Source organism: Gopherus flavomarginatus, chromosome 2 (assembly GCF_025201925.1).
Source record: "Gopherus flavomarginatus isolate rGopFla2 chromosome 2, rGopFla2.mat.asm, whole genome shotgun sequence".
NCBI classification, from domain to species: Eukaryota; Metazoa; Chordata; order Testudines; family Testudinidae; genus Gopherus; species Gopherus flavomarginatus.
The window spans coordinates 42,662,105-42,675,376 of NC_066618.1; the positions used below are offsets into that span (position 1 = coordinate 42,662,105).

The 13,272-nt window shown below is 43.5% G+C and overlaps 1 protein-coding gene across 2 annotated transcripts in view; it reads left to right on the top strand.

Moving 5' to 3' along the window:
- RSU1 (Ras suppressor protein 1) overlaps window positions 1-13,272 on the top strand; it is a 203,766-nt gene that overhangs the window by 26,821 nt on the left and 163,673 nt on the right. Inside the window, exon 3 of one of the 2 annotated variants that reach the window (XM_050939669.1) lies at window positions 7,303-7,353. The exons of the other annotated variant lie outside the window; for it this stretch is intronic. Coding sequence (XP_050795626.1) covers window positions 7,303-7,353 — 51 coding nt within the window. The remainder of the gene's footprint in view (window positions 1-7,302; window positions 7,354-13,272) is intronic. 2 annotated transcript variants of the gene reach the window in all.

A 13,272-nucleotide genomic window follows, 5' to 3' on the forward strand; every position in this document is an offset into this window, starting at 1 on the left:
TTGTTTGATTTTGTAAACAAGTAGTTTTTAAGTGAAGTGAAAGTTGACGTGTGCAGGGCAAATCAGATTCCTGAAAGAGGTACTGTAGTCTGCAAAGGTTGAGAACCACTGACTTACACCATAAGCATGTACTCAGGTTGACTAGCCCTTCTTGACACTCATGCTGGTACAGATACATATGATGAGGGCTAGCCCGAGTGTATCTCCTTGAGCAGGAATTTATTTCCCTTTTGTATTCTAAGCATAACCTAATCTGCAGACAACTCCAGTGCTGCTGCTCATGGCTTTCCCAAGCTGCAGCATTCTGAAAACTGACCAGTACTGTACGTTTTCATTGCTACTCCTCATAATGCTCTAGGTGAGGTTTTGGGGCAATAGAAGAACAGGCAGGAATTGGGCTAATTTCATAGCTTTCTCAAGCAACAGCACTCTGAGCAGCATCAGGCACTGGAGCTATCCACTGTGAACATTTCATGGGGACAGTGTATAGCAGACAGTTGTTCTGCGGCGACATGGTTAAGGGAGGGACAGAGTATTAGAGATTCAACCTCATAGTAATGAGGAGGCTCTGGGATGGGAAGAGAGAATGGTCCTTTTATCCAGCAGCCAGAATAGCAATGGGTGGAATGAGCACTGTTCAAATTTACTAGAAACCTGTTAACCAGAACCTGATACAAAAGACAGGAGCAAAGTCCAGGAACAGTGCTTAAGATTTTAGCACCCTTTCTTTTCTCCTCAGCTAAGGAGAAGGGATGTGTCAGTAGCCTTTTTCAAACTGCACTTTGGTGAGGAGGATAATTCTTAAACAGTTGGGTTTCTGGTAAATTTCTTTCAAATCTTGCAAGTGTATTGATGTGAAGAATGTGTATAAAGAATGAGAATGGGGTTAAGAATAAGGGTTGGAGGAAAAGATTTCTAGGGATAAACTAGAAAAGAAGTACAGTATGGGGGAAGATAGGACAAGGAAAGACAAAGTATGAGGAAGCTGGTAGACAATAAAGCGTAGATAAAGAAATAGAGGATAGAAAGGGGCAGAGAAGAAAAGACTGAAAATAAATGAGGTCTGGTCTATGCTACAAAGTGAGGTCAACGTAAGTTGTGTTGCATCAACTTATTTGTGCTTGTGTCTGCACTCAAATGTCTTCTAGTGCTGTAAAAGTCCCATTATGGTGACACAGTAATGCCACTTCCCCAAATGGCGTTGACCTATGTTGTTGATGCAGTGCAAATGTAGACACTGTGACCTATGTTGACCTTAACAGTCCTCCAGCAGCTGTCCCACAATGCCCAACAGCAACTGCTCTTGTCACAGTTATGAACTCTGCTATGCAAGGGTCACAGAGCCCAGAAGCCAGCCATCCTGCCCAATTCCCCTGCATATTTTTGAAATGCCTTTTCCTGATTGCCCAGTTTGGTGGGCACACCCAACAGCTCCCTTGTGCGGAACTGCCCAGCTGACCATGCCAGCTATACATGTACTTGAAGTAGACTGGAGATATTGGATCTTTTGGGTGTGTGAGGAGAAGAGGTGGTTCAGCTGCAGCTACAGACTAGTCATAGAAATAGGGACATCTATGGAAAGATTGCACAGAGGATGCAGGTGAGGAGTGGAACAGGAATTTGCAGCAGTGCTGTGTGAAGGCAAAGCAGGAGAAATCCCACAAGGTCAGGGAGGACAACAGTTGATCTGGTGTCAAGACCATTCTTAGAATTAGCTGCATGCCATACTTGGCAGAGACCCTGCCAGCACCTCACGGTGAATGCCTCAGTTGAACCAAGCACAGACCACTGCTGTGAACAGTGAGGAGGAGGAACACCTGTGGGGATGGCTAGCTATGCCACAAGCCAGAATCTGTCTGACAGTCCATCTCAGTCTAGCCAGTCCCACCAATCGAGCATGGATGAGCCTGATGAAAGGCATCTCAGATAAGTGTGTGCATGCATTCTTCCTTAAGGGGTAAACGTGAAGATGGCACACAACTCAACTCCAACTAACTCCAGTTAGCAGGAAACAGATGTCTACATTGTTTTATTCCCATGAGACGGGGTAGAGGTACATCAGAGGTAGTTGTCTGCTTTTCATTCCCCTTTGGAGTTAGGTGAGGGGAGGGCATGTGGAACACTCTATGTACATAGGGATGTCCTTTGTGTCCTCTGGAGAGAGCTTGAGGAAACTTCCATGGAGGTACTCTGTAATTCTCTCCTGAAGGTTTCTAGGCGTGGCTAGTCTTCATTTTTTCCTCCACAGTAGGACACGTTGCCATCTATTCTGTGATAACTTTGGCAGTCACCGTTGCAGGAAACAGGCTGGTGGCATATGGGATTGGTGGCTTTAGGATGCTAGCAGCAGCTGTGCTTTTTGTGCCTTTGTGACCCTTTAATGAGACACCAGCTAAAATCACAACTGCCTATGGAAAAATGTCAGCACTCAGTGCCACGGCTTTATACTTGTAACCATGGAAACAGGGCAAACATTTTTGTTTTACATGACCAAACAATTCCTTCCTCATTTTGTCACCTTGCTCCCTGGTGAGCCATACTCACCAGGGCTGCAGTTGGAGAATGTGCTGTGCAGAGGCACTCAAAACTGAAGTGTCAATAAGCATGTCTTATTTAAACTTATATGGGAATAAGGGAAGAGAGTTCTGAAACCGATCTTTGGGTTTCCTTTGTGACTGTTAATGCAGTGATACATTTGTCTGTTTTGTCTGTAGCTTCTGCCATTGCAGCTTTGAGAGGTTCCCAGTCTGGAACATCTGACCCTGATGAGAGAGATGCTAACTAGAGGGGACATAGTCAAGATCCTGCAAGCCAGGGATGCATCAGACCGTGAAGAGAGGGCTGGGGGAGGGGGAGGGGGTGTGTGAATATAAGAGGCAGCCAGAAAAAATGTCCCAGCAGGAAAAGAAGAGGAACATACACCAGGACATAATGGGGATTCTGAGGCAGCAAACAAGTGCTGCAGATCTGTGTTGACCAAGCATTTGACTGGTGGACCTCTTGCCTTTCTTTGCAGTCAATGGAGATCTCCATTGCAGCTTCTCTACACCCTCCAACATTCCACGGAGCCTCTTGGGCTGCATCCCTACCACTCCTCACTGGGGGGACAGTGAGGAAACCTTCAGCATCACATATACTGACCTGAGAGTCACGACTGGTGTATGTTTGCAGAAATGGACTGAAATGAACATGAATGTTTTCTGCTGTTCTAATTTTAAAATCCTGTTCCGTTAATTTATTGTTTGTAATGTCTGTATTTTAATTACACACTGTTTTTTACACTATTTTTGGTATAAACTTTTATTTTTTGGCAATAGTCATCTTTTGACTTAACACATACTACCAATCCCTAGCGCTGCTCAAAGCACTTATTATTTGTAGTGGAACAAGACAACAGAACTCACTGCTTCAGTTAGAAACATGTTAGAATTATAAATGTACAATAAGCACTGCATAATTGACACATTCATTTAAGTCAGTGTGATTTTCATAAATGTACATGAAATGTTACACAATTCCTAGCAGCCCCCAATACTTCAGGGCTGCATTCATCACCATCCAGCGCAACACCTTACTGCACTTTAAAGTGCTCTTTCAAGGCCTCTCCCAGCTGCATAGCTCTGGTTTGAGCTATTCTGATAGCCCTTGTTTCTGACTGTTCAGTCAGCAGACAGCTGCTCCATCTTTGCTGTCCCACCCTGCAGCAACTCTTTCCCCCTTTCTAATAGAGTTAGGATGCAGAACACAGAAGGGAGCTATAACCACTGGGATATTTTTCTCACTGAGATCCAGTCTTGTGACTAAAAGCCACCAGCACCCCTTCAATCTGTTGGAAGCACATTTAGCTGTCATTCTGCACTTGAAGAGTCAACTACCAGCTCAGTCAAAGTGGCTAGGATATGGCTTAATTAATTTTTTTAGCATGTGCATAGTCTAGCCAGTGGCATGAGGCAATTCTTCTAGGCCACCGCTGAACCTAGTCAGCAGGCATTCACTGACAGTGTGCGTCATCGTCTGTGTTTGTGCCACAGTTGCACAAAGGGCTGTCATGAAGGCCCCAGCGATACTGTTGGCTGCACAGATACCTTACCTGATCTGCAACCTGTTTAACAGGGACCATTGGCAAAAGAGCAGGCCAAAACCAGGTGGCAAATTGGGGGGTCGGCGACACAGGATTAGTTGGGGATTATAACAGAGATCCATTCCTCTTGCCAGAGTGTTTCTGCCCTAACATCCTGGCGTGGCAGATGAGACCGTAATGGGCGACGTGATGGCAAACGTGTAGCTGGTGGTTTAAAAAGGTCATTGTGCAGCGGCAGGCTTGAGTTGGCATGTACTTTCTCCAGTAACCTGCCAGTGGAAACCTCTCATCTGATAAGAGGAGTGGCAATATTGCTCAGAACTGGAAGCCATGGGAATGGAGTCGGACGCAGGGTGTTAGAGATGATACGCATGGCAGGCTGTAACTGCGTGTCCACCAGTTTGGTGTGTGACGATCGACTCCAAACTGCTGGGCAGTACTCACCACTGAATGCGAGGTGGCAAGAGCAGATATCCATGAAGTTGGAGCATGAGCACCCCATGACGAACTTGCCAGTTTGCTAAGAAGATTGTTGCTTGTCTTGTCTTTAGCTGCTGTCTTCTTCAGGTGGACATGGTAATTCTGTGTGCGGTCTAAGGTCACACCTGGGTAGACCCGTTCTACTTCATGCTTCACCTTCTGGCCATTCAGATATGGCTTAATGTGCCAGACAAGTAGACTGAGTCTTGCAGGCTCGCTATTGACATTTCAGCATTGCAAGTGATAATTTTGTTGTTGGAGGAAAAAAATGCAACTTCCTGTAGAGTTCTGTGTTCTTAAAGATGTGAGTGTCACACACTCTCTGAGCAGCCGGCGATGTTGGTGAAGCATCCCTTGTGATCCACCAATCCTTGCATAACCATAGAAAAGTAGGTCCTCTCTGTTGATGTACTCGGCCTAGTATAATATGGGTGCCATCAATTGCCTCACCACACATTGGGATCTCCATAGCTGCAAATCAATTCAGTGTCCTGCACGTTGCCTAGAGTTACAGTCCTGCACAGCAGGATACAATTAATGTCCCTGTACGCTTCTATGACAGCAGCCCTCACTGTTGATATTTCAACTCCAAAATAATTTCCCACTGACTGGTAGCAATCTGTTGCTGTAGGCTTCTACAATGTGATCACCACTTGCTTCTCAGCTGTCAATGTAACTGTCATTCTGATGTCTGCTCTGGAGGGCTGGCATGAGCTCAGCACACAGACCTTTTTTGCATCTGAAAGTTCTGCAGCCACTGCTCATCCCAAACCTGCGTTATGATGCAATCTCACCAGTCTGTTCGTTTCTTGGGCCCAGAATCAGTGCTATACCACTGGCAGCTTCTTTGTGCAAGCTGCCAACCACCTTGAACTGCTTTTTGCTGTCTCTTAACAGTCTGTCCTTACAGAAATTGTCATGTTCCCCCATTGTTGCAGTACTTCCTGCACTCTGCAAATATCGAATGATTGTTTTCGGTATTCATGACAATAGCACAGAGCTATGTGGGCTCCATGTTTCTGTAAGAAATGGCAGACAGTGACAAGTGCCATGTGGCTTTGTGGGATTTTAAAAACAGACATGAAAATTATGTGGATGGCATTATGTGATGGAGAGAGTTGCGTAATGGGAACTTGACTCCTTGCTCCAGCTTTCCTGCATAACTTGTATGTGCCCCAAAATAGATTGCCTTTGGGGAATTGTGCTGGAGGTTTGGTTGTGGCCCTCTGGGATACCTACCCATAGTTAAGGCTACAGTTTTGGCACAGGTGTTTTTTTTTAAGTCATGAACAGGACATGGGCATAAACAATAAATCATGAATTTGCTGAAGTCCAAGCCCTGCTGCCTGGAGCTGAATTACTGGAATTTTCAAGTCAGAGAGATCTTGTAAAATCACAGAATCCATGACAGATTAGTAGCCTTACTCATAGTACACTGCACCTTGTGTTGACACAAGCACTCTTGGTGAGTATGTGCAGCACCGAAGTGAGCACCAAGTACGTGCATATGCATGGGTAATATACTAACCATGGCTACTTGCGTTGACCAAAGTTTATAGTATAGATGTAGACTCAGTAAAATATACACCATGATCTTATAGGAAAAAGAGGAAAGAAATCCAAAAGGAAAAAAGTATAATAAAAATGAACTGCAGAAAGTTCAGTAAAAAGATACTTTCAAAAACTGACAATAAGTTGCATGTCAAAAACTGACAATAAGCAAGCAATAACTGTTTTAGTCCCTTGGAATTGTAAAGGTATAAATGCCTTTCGGATTTTCTCATGAGGGATTTAAAGTGCACTGGGTTGGGATTATGTAGAACAACATGGGATTTCTGTGTAAATTTCTTACTGTGGCCATTCTTCTCTGCCAGTTGCCTCTACTGGGTAAAGAATAATCTTGTTGAAGAACAAGGTTTTGCTCGCCTTTTGGTATGTAGCACAATACTAATAACTGACTACAAGAAATTCATCTGCTGCCTTTTTGTTCAGACTCCTTGGTATACAAAGTTTACTATGGGACTAGGTTCTACCTTATTGTCCTCTTGACGCAAAGTAAAAAGAATTTGCTATGTTAATGTAATCTTGTTAAAAAAAAAAAAACAGTTGAAAATTTCAGTTAGCTCTTTGGAGATGTGTTGCAGAGATAAAACCCACTTTTTTAAAAAAATAGTATTGTCTTGTTTTGTATTGTCTTAGCTTTTAACTTCAAGTTATAAAATGGTGTTGCATAATTCTGTTGGCGATCCTGTGAAGTGTGCTGTCTTTGGAAAAATATACAATCTGTAAGTCACTTGTTTACCTGTTCATACTTCTCATTGTTTCTTTTTGAAAATCTGTAAAAATTATCTCAAAACATTTGAGAACAAAGCAGGCCACATTCTTTCTTCAGATTATCTTTTTAGTGAAATGGGTGCTCATATGAAGGCAGATCCATACTGTAATGTGCGAGTGGGGAGGGCTGCGGTGGGGGAAGAGAAAGAGGTTCTGGCGTCTTAATGCTGTAATTGTAATTGGGTTAGTATGGGAATCATACAGGTTCAGACCTATCAAAGCACAGAGGAATTGGTGTATGTTGCTCAGTTTAACCTCTGCCAGTGTATGGAGATGTCCATCTTCTAGATAAGGAAAGTTTGTGGTTTTTTTGTTTGTTTGTTTGTTTGTTGGTCTGGCTGAAACCGAACTTGCATTTGAGTTATTTTAGTTCATTCACTTACGGTCTTTCTTCTGCTCTCTTACAGTCACTCTGTCCCACATCACACAGCTGGTTCTCAGTCACAACAAACTCACAAGTAAGTAAATTTCTTGGTGGCTAACACTATTTTCTAGTTGATAGAAGCCTCATTGCTACCACTTGAACAACATTCAAAAGTTGCCATTGGTGGTGATCCGTTTTATTATTTATTTAGCCTTAATTAGGCTATGCTGCTTAGAGATGGTGGCAAGGCCCTTGTCCTAAATAGATCATCATCTAAGTAGTTGCATTACAGGAAATAGATGAAGAATGTAATTTAGCAGTGACGTTCAGCAGGTCTCCTTAGTTTTTTTGTATTTGTTTTTCATTCTCCATTTGTGAGGATAAAATCCTTAACTGTAATCTTATTTCCAATCCATTCATTTAAAATTTCTTCTTCTGCCCTGTCTGTAAGCTTCCTACATCTCCAGAAGTCTTCTTTTTTTAAAGTATATTTGCTTTGTTTGATTAAATGTGAAATACTACAGTGACCATGCATGTGCAGTGTTAAATATGTTTGTTAACTTCTGTTGGTTTTTGTGTGGGCTTTAAAACAAGGAATGAACTAAAGTCTAACTTTGTCAATGTATAAAGACTTGCAGTGTTGCAAACTTTTGAAGGAAGGGACTTCATCTTTGTGTCTGTACAAAAACCTAGCACAATCGGGGCCTCGATCCTTTTTGGATGTTCAGTCAAATAAGTAGTAAATAAGTACTGCAGTAGGGTTCAAGTGACAGAAAAATCATGATAGTAACTTAGCCATCTTAAACATGCATTTTCCTGTCATGGGGGGGAATGCCAAACTATTTCAGGGGTCATTGTAGGTAGAGGAGAGCGTTGTGTGTAGAAGGAAAGCTGCAGGACCCCAGACTCACCCTGCACTCTCACTCAACAAATGTTCTGCCTTATCTACAGCTAAAATTAGGTGGCTGCTCGGAAGTCACTCTACTTCCATACCGTTGTGACCCTCGATGTGACTTGCTGTGGGAGCAGCTCATGTGTACAAGAGTGCAGATTCAGATGGCATCTTGCCAGTCCAATCTAGTTTTCTTTACTTCTTTGGTACTCAGCTGGGCCTTTGAAGGCACTATTGTGCATCACTCCCGCTCCTTGATATGTACACTCCATGTAGCGTGGGGATGTGGAATTCAAAGCTGCTGTGTGGTGGAGGAAGGTGGAGTCCACGGAAATTGAGCGGATAGGAAAACACAGCTGCTAGGGAAGGGAGGACAAGAGAGAAACTGGATGGGAGGGGGAAAAAGGGGAGATGTGTTCACACTTGAATGGGGGATGAAGTGCTGTGTTAGTCCATTGCAAGGGTGTGCTCTAGCATAGTGGTTCTCAACCAGGGGTGTGCCAAAGTCTTCCTGGGGGTACATCAGCTCATCTAGATATTTGCCTAGTTTTACAGCAGGCTACATAAAAAGCACTAGCAAAGTCAGTACAAACTAAAATTTTGTACAGACAAAATAAGAAACTAAGCAATTTTTCAGTAATAGTGCACTGTATCTTATTTTTTTCTGATTTTGTAAGCAAGTAGTTTTTAAGTGAGGTGAAGAAGACTAATCAGACTCCTGAACGGGGTACAATAGTCTGGAAAGGTTGAGAGCCACTGCTCTAGTAAAAAGAGGCTGAAATCACTGTCACAAACCCTTTAAATTGTCTAGCTCGTTGAATTTCAGGAAAGTTTGAATTCTTTAAAAAGCTTTTAAGGTTTGTTTTTAATACCTAGTATTTGCCTGAAGGAAAGTGGTGTGTGTGTGTGTGTGTTTTTTTGTTTTTTTAAAGACGAAAAGGGGATTGAGTTAAGGGCTGCGAGGATGATGTAATCAGTTGTGTGTTATCGTAGCATGTAAAGAATAAATTATATTTTGAATGAGAGTACAGTTACATTGTATTTTTAAGATGTGGCATTAAGCAGTGTGAAGGAATAGCTGTGAACATGGGTGCCAATAGGCAAGTGTGTAATTGCTCTAAATTTTTAGTGGGCCATTTTGCTCATAGCTAGTATATTAGGAGAAATCACAGAAACTTGAGTCTTGGACATATCTTGTCCTCCATATCTTCCTGCTTCTTTTGTCCCTCTTCTTACGTTTCCCACCTGGAGCCCAAGGAGATCTCAATATTCTTATATATCCTTGGCTAGAGATTTCATGCCTACTGACGTGTGAAGACAACAAAAGACCTTTGCTCAGACCATTGTTTCAAGAAAGGCACCGTGCCTCACAGTGGAATCTTACACTCTGAGGCCCAGGAACTTATGCACATTGAATAGAGTTTGGGTATCGGAAGGGCACTGGATGGGGCCCTCCCCGGAAGCAGCAACATCCCCCTCACTCAGCTACTAGGCGGAGGTGTGGCTAGGCAGGTCTGCGGGCTGCCTCCGCCCAGAGTGCTGGCTTCGCAGCTGCCATTGACCAAAAGATATCAATAAAACGGGGTAAAAGGAATAGATTATTGTCTTCTTCCAACTCCAACTTTTAAATCAAAGGGTTGTATGAATATTAAGTGATGAGTGTCCATTCTTCCATTTAAGGGATGCCGTTAACCTGTCAGACCCTAAAATGTTTCTTATAGGAAAGTAAAGGCCAAGAATATTCCCCAGCGGGGTACAACTAATATTTTCCAATGTTGGAAGTTACCACTCTTTTAAAAAGAAAAATAAATGTTGAGTTGAAATAGTGCGTTTCCCTTTAAAAAAGGCCAAATTTCAAATTCGTTTTTTTGTATCTGACACTCTTGACCTAATCCTTTAAGCAATATAATTAATTGTCTTAGTAGATTGTTCTTAAAATGACTTGGGAAAACAGTGGCAGTGACACTTGATGTGTTCCACTAAGGTCATATTAGCATCTCTTACTAGTTTTCTGTCATATAAATGAATGTACTTGCTTCTGTTTTTCTATTGTCTGTAGTAAATATGTCCATTTGATAGAGTAAATATGTGTAAAAGGTAAGAAGATGTGCATATCCTTCTGCAGCCAGTATTTTGCCAGTCAACACTACTAAAATTAAGCAAAGCTTCATTAAGGTCTGATAACGCCATTAAATCCCATTAGACTGATTACACTGTTCTGAATATTTTTACTCCCAGCATGTTTCCCTCTTGCACTGTTAACTTTTTAGTGTGCCATTCACATTGCTATTAAGTTTACATTTATCTTCCTGTAAATCTTTCTTTATCAGAGGTATGCAAATCTGCATCCCATTGATTGAATAGTGTTGGTTGCTTGGTTGAATCAGTTAGGGCTTGTCTGCATGGCCAATTAATGTGTAATAAGCCGGGGGGTGAATGCACAGCGCACTAGCGTGCTGTGCGCTAACTGGCTGGACCCTGCTACTGCACGCTAAAAGTTCTAATAACCAGTAGAGGTCTACACAGCCCCTGAGTGCATGGCAGGCTAGCGTGCTGTTCATTCACACCCTGGCTTGCCACGCACTGACTGGCTGTGTAGACGTTCCTTAGTAAGTGTACACAGATTTGGAACAATTGCCATTCCAGTTTCAACTTGCCTTGCCACAAACTTTAGTAGAAGGGGAGAAAAAGGAGGTATCTGGCCCTCCTCTGGCTATATATCTGTTGGGCCAAATGCCTTTCAGGTGTAACTCATGCCTTCGTTGGTGCTACAGTAGTGATTCATTTAGCTAACTTTTGTTATGACATCTGAAAACACTGATGTAAAACAGATCATCTTCTTTCCACTGTATTGTCCTTTTTGTTTCCAGCCATAAACCTTGTCCCTTACTGTACAATATTCACTTTAATTAGGTGTCTAGTCCACTAACCCTGTGCAATTTGACTTATCCAGACTTCTGCTTGAAACTGTTCTAAAGCTGTCTGTAAATGTTCACTAATAAGTGAAACTGAGAAGCAGGTTTAAAACATGGGCATGACTCTAGATATTGTTTCAAGGGAAATAACCTGAGCTAGTTAGTTAGTTTCTTCTATCTAGTAATCCTGTAAATGAGGAGAGTCAAAGTTTTGACTCTGTTAAGATCTTAAATGTTGTCGTCATAGTATCTCTAAAAGCTGCTTGGAAGAGACTAGTGCTAGCTGCAGTTCAGTCAGTGCTCTCTCACCTAAATGGATCATGCAGTGCAGATGTACCACATGCGTGCTCCATGCTTGTGATGCATTCTGCTCCATTAAGTGCCCAGCAGCCTAGAACAACATGAAGCTTCTGCAGGGCAGTGGAGTTCTGTTCCAAAGGAAAGCTTGAATATTTGCCTCTAGGAGTTTCTGTTCAAAGCAGGATTATAGTTGAAGAGATTGGAAATTAACCTAAATTCACACCTCCATAGCAGCTCTGAGACGGCATGGTCGTGACTTGGGGAAGAATGAATGAAATTTTGGCCATCCAGGAGGTAAATTTGGGTGGAGAGAGGAAATACTGTGAGCTGCTGTGGGCTGGTAGGACTTCTAAATGCTAGGCTTCAGCAGGAAATGGGAAAAGAAGGGGCCATAATCAAAGAGGTGATTTACAGGGAGGATGGGGGGTTAGGTAACTCTAATAAATTTATTTCATTTGGGTTACTAGTTAACTTGTTTCTGAGGGAAGAGCTTCAAAAGACGGGCCTAAAACAGCTGCGTCATGGTAGACTGGAGAAAGGGGTACCTTTTCTGGGCCTCAACTATAGTCGGTGGATCAGATACAAAGATGTATTGTGGACCCTGTATGCCATTTGGACATCATAGAGATCTAGGTGGAACTAGTACCTGGAGAATACTTCTGGCATAAAGATGTGCCACTTGCCATCTCCTTTTGTAGCCCCTATGTTTGCTGTATGTCAGAAATGTGAGGGTATGGTTAGTGCCTGGTGCTCTGTTTTGCAGTGGAGAATAACCAGATTCTGGGGACTGTTACCACCATGTGTAAGAGAGTGCAGCCCTGGAGCTCTTTGGAGGGAGAGGGTCAATCAGAATCTGGTAATTGATAAAGGAGAACTGTGGACTATACCAGTGGTTTTCAAACTGTGGGTCGTGACGCAGTATTGGGTCGTGGAATATGAGGCACTGGGTCGCTGCGGATCTGGTCAGCACTGTTGACTGTGCTGTTAAAAGTCCCATCGGCAGTGCTGCCTGGCTAACGCAGGGTTGTCCCTACCTGTTCTGACACCTCGCTATGCCCTGGAAGTGGCCAGCAGCAGGTCAGGCTCCTGGGGTGGGGGAGACATGGAGCTGCCCGGAGCACCAGCTCCACTCCTGGCCAATGGGAACTGCGGGGGGCGGTGCCTGTGGGCAAGAGCTGCGGGGAGCCGCTTGCAGACATCCGCCTAGGCGCTGGACCTGCTACTGGCCGCTTCTGGGGCGCAGCGTGATCTGCAATGCTAAGGAAGCCTGCCTTAACACCTCCACTGCGCTGCTGATGGGGAGCCGCCCGAGGTAATCCCGTGCCTCAATCCCCTGCCCCACCCCTGAGCCTCCCCCAAACCCCTCCCTGCACACCAAACCCCTCAACCTGGGCCCCACCCTAGAGCCTGCACCCAGCCCAGAAAACCCTCCGCCACCCTGAACCCCTCATTTCTGGCCACACCCCGCAGCCCTCATGCCCGCATCCCAAACCTCTGCCTGAGCCCCTCCCACAGCCCAAATCTCTCATCCCCCAGCTCCTGTTGATTCGCAGGCATCAAAAATTTTCTTCAACTGGGTCTCCAGAAAAAGTTTGAAAACTTCTGGACTATACAGAAATCTTTAACAACATCCTTATATAGCCATTCGTTGTTAACATTCATGTTTCTTAAGGCGTAAGTGATTTTAATGAATCAAAAACACTTCACCAAAGCAATTGGAGGGAAAGTATGGTGAAAGGTTTCCAGAGCCTTGTAATCATTAATTAGCTCCAAACCTCAAAGTTCCATAACTGGGAAAAGTCTACCTTTAAAACAGGTTTGAGTCTTAAGTGTCTTCTCAGTCAGTAGCAATGAAGTTAAAAAACAGATGAAGTTGACGGTATCTCTTCAGTACGTGTAAGCTGTC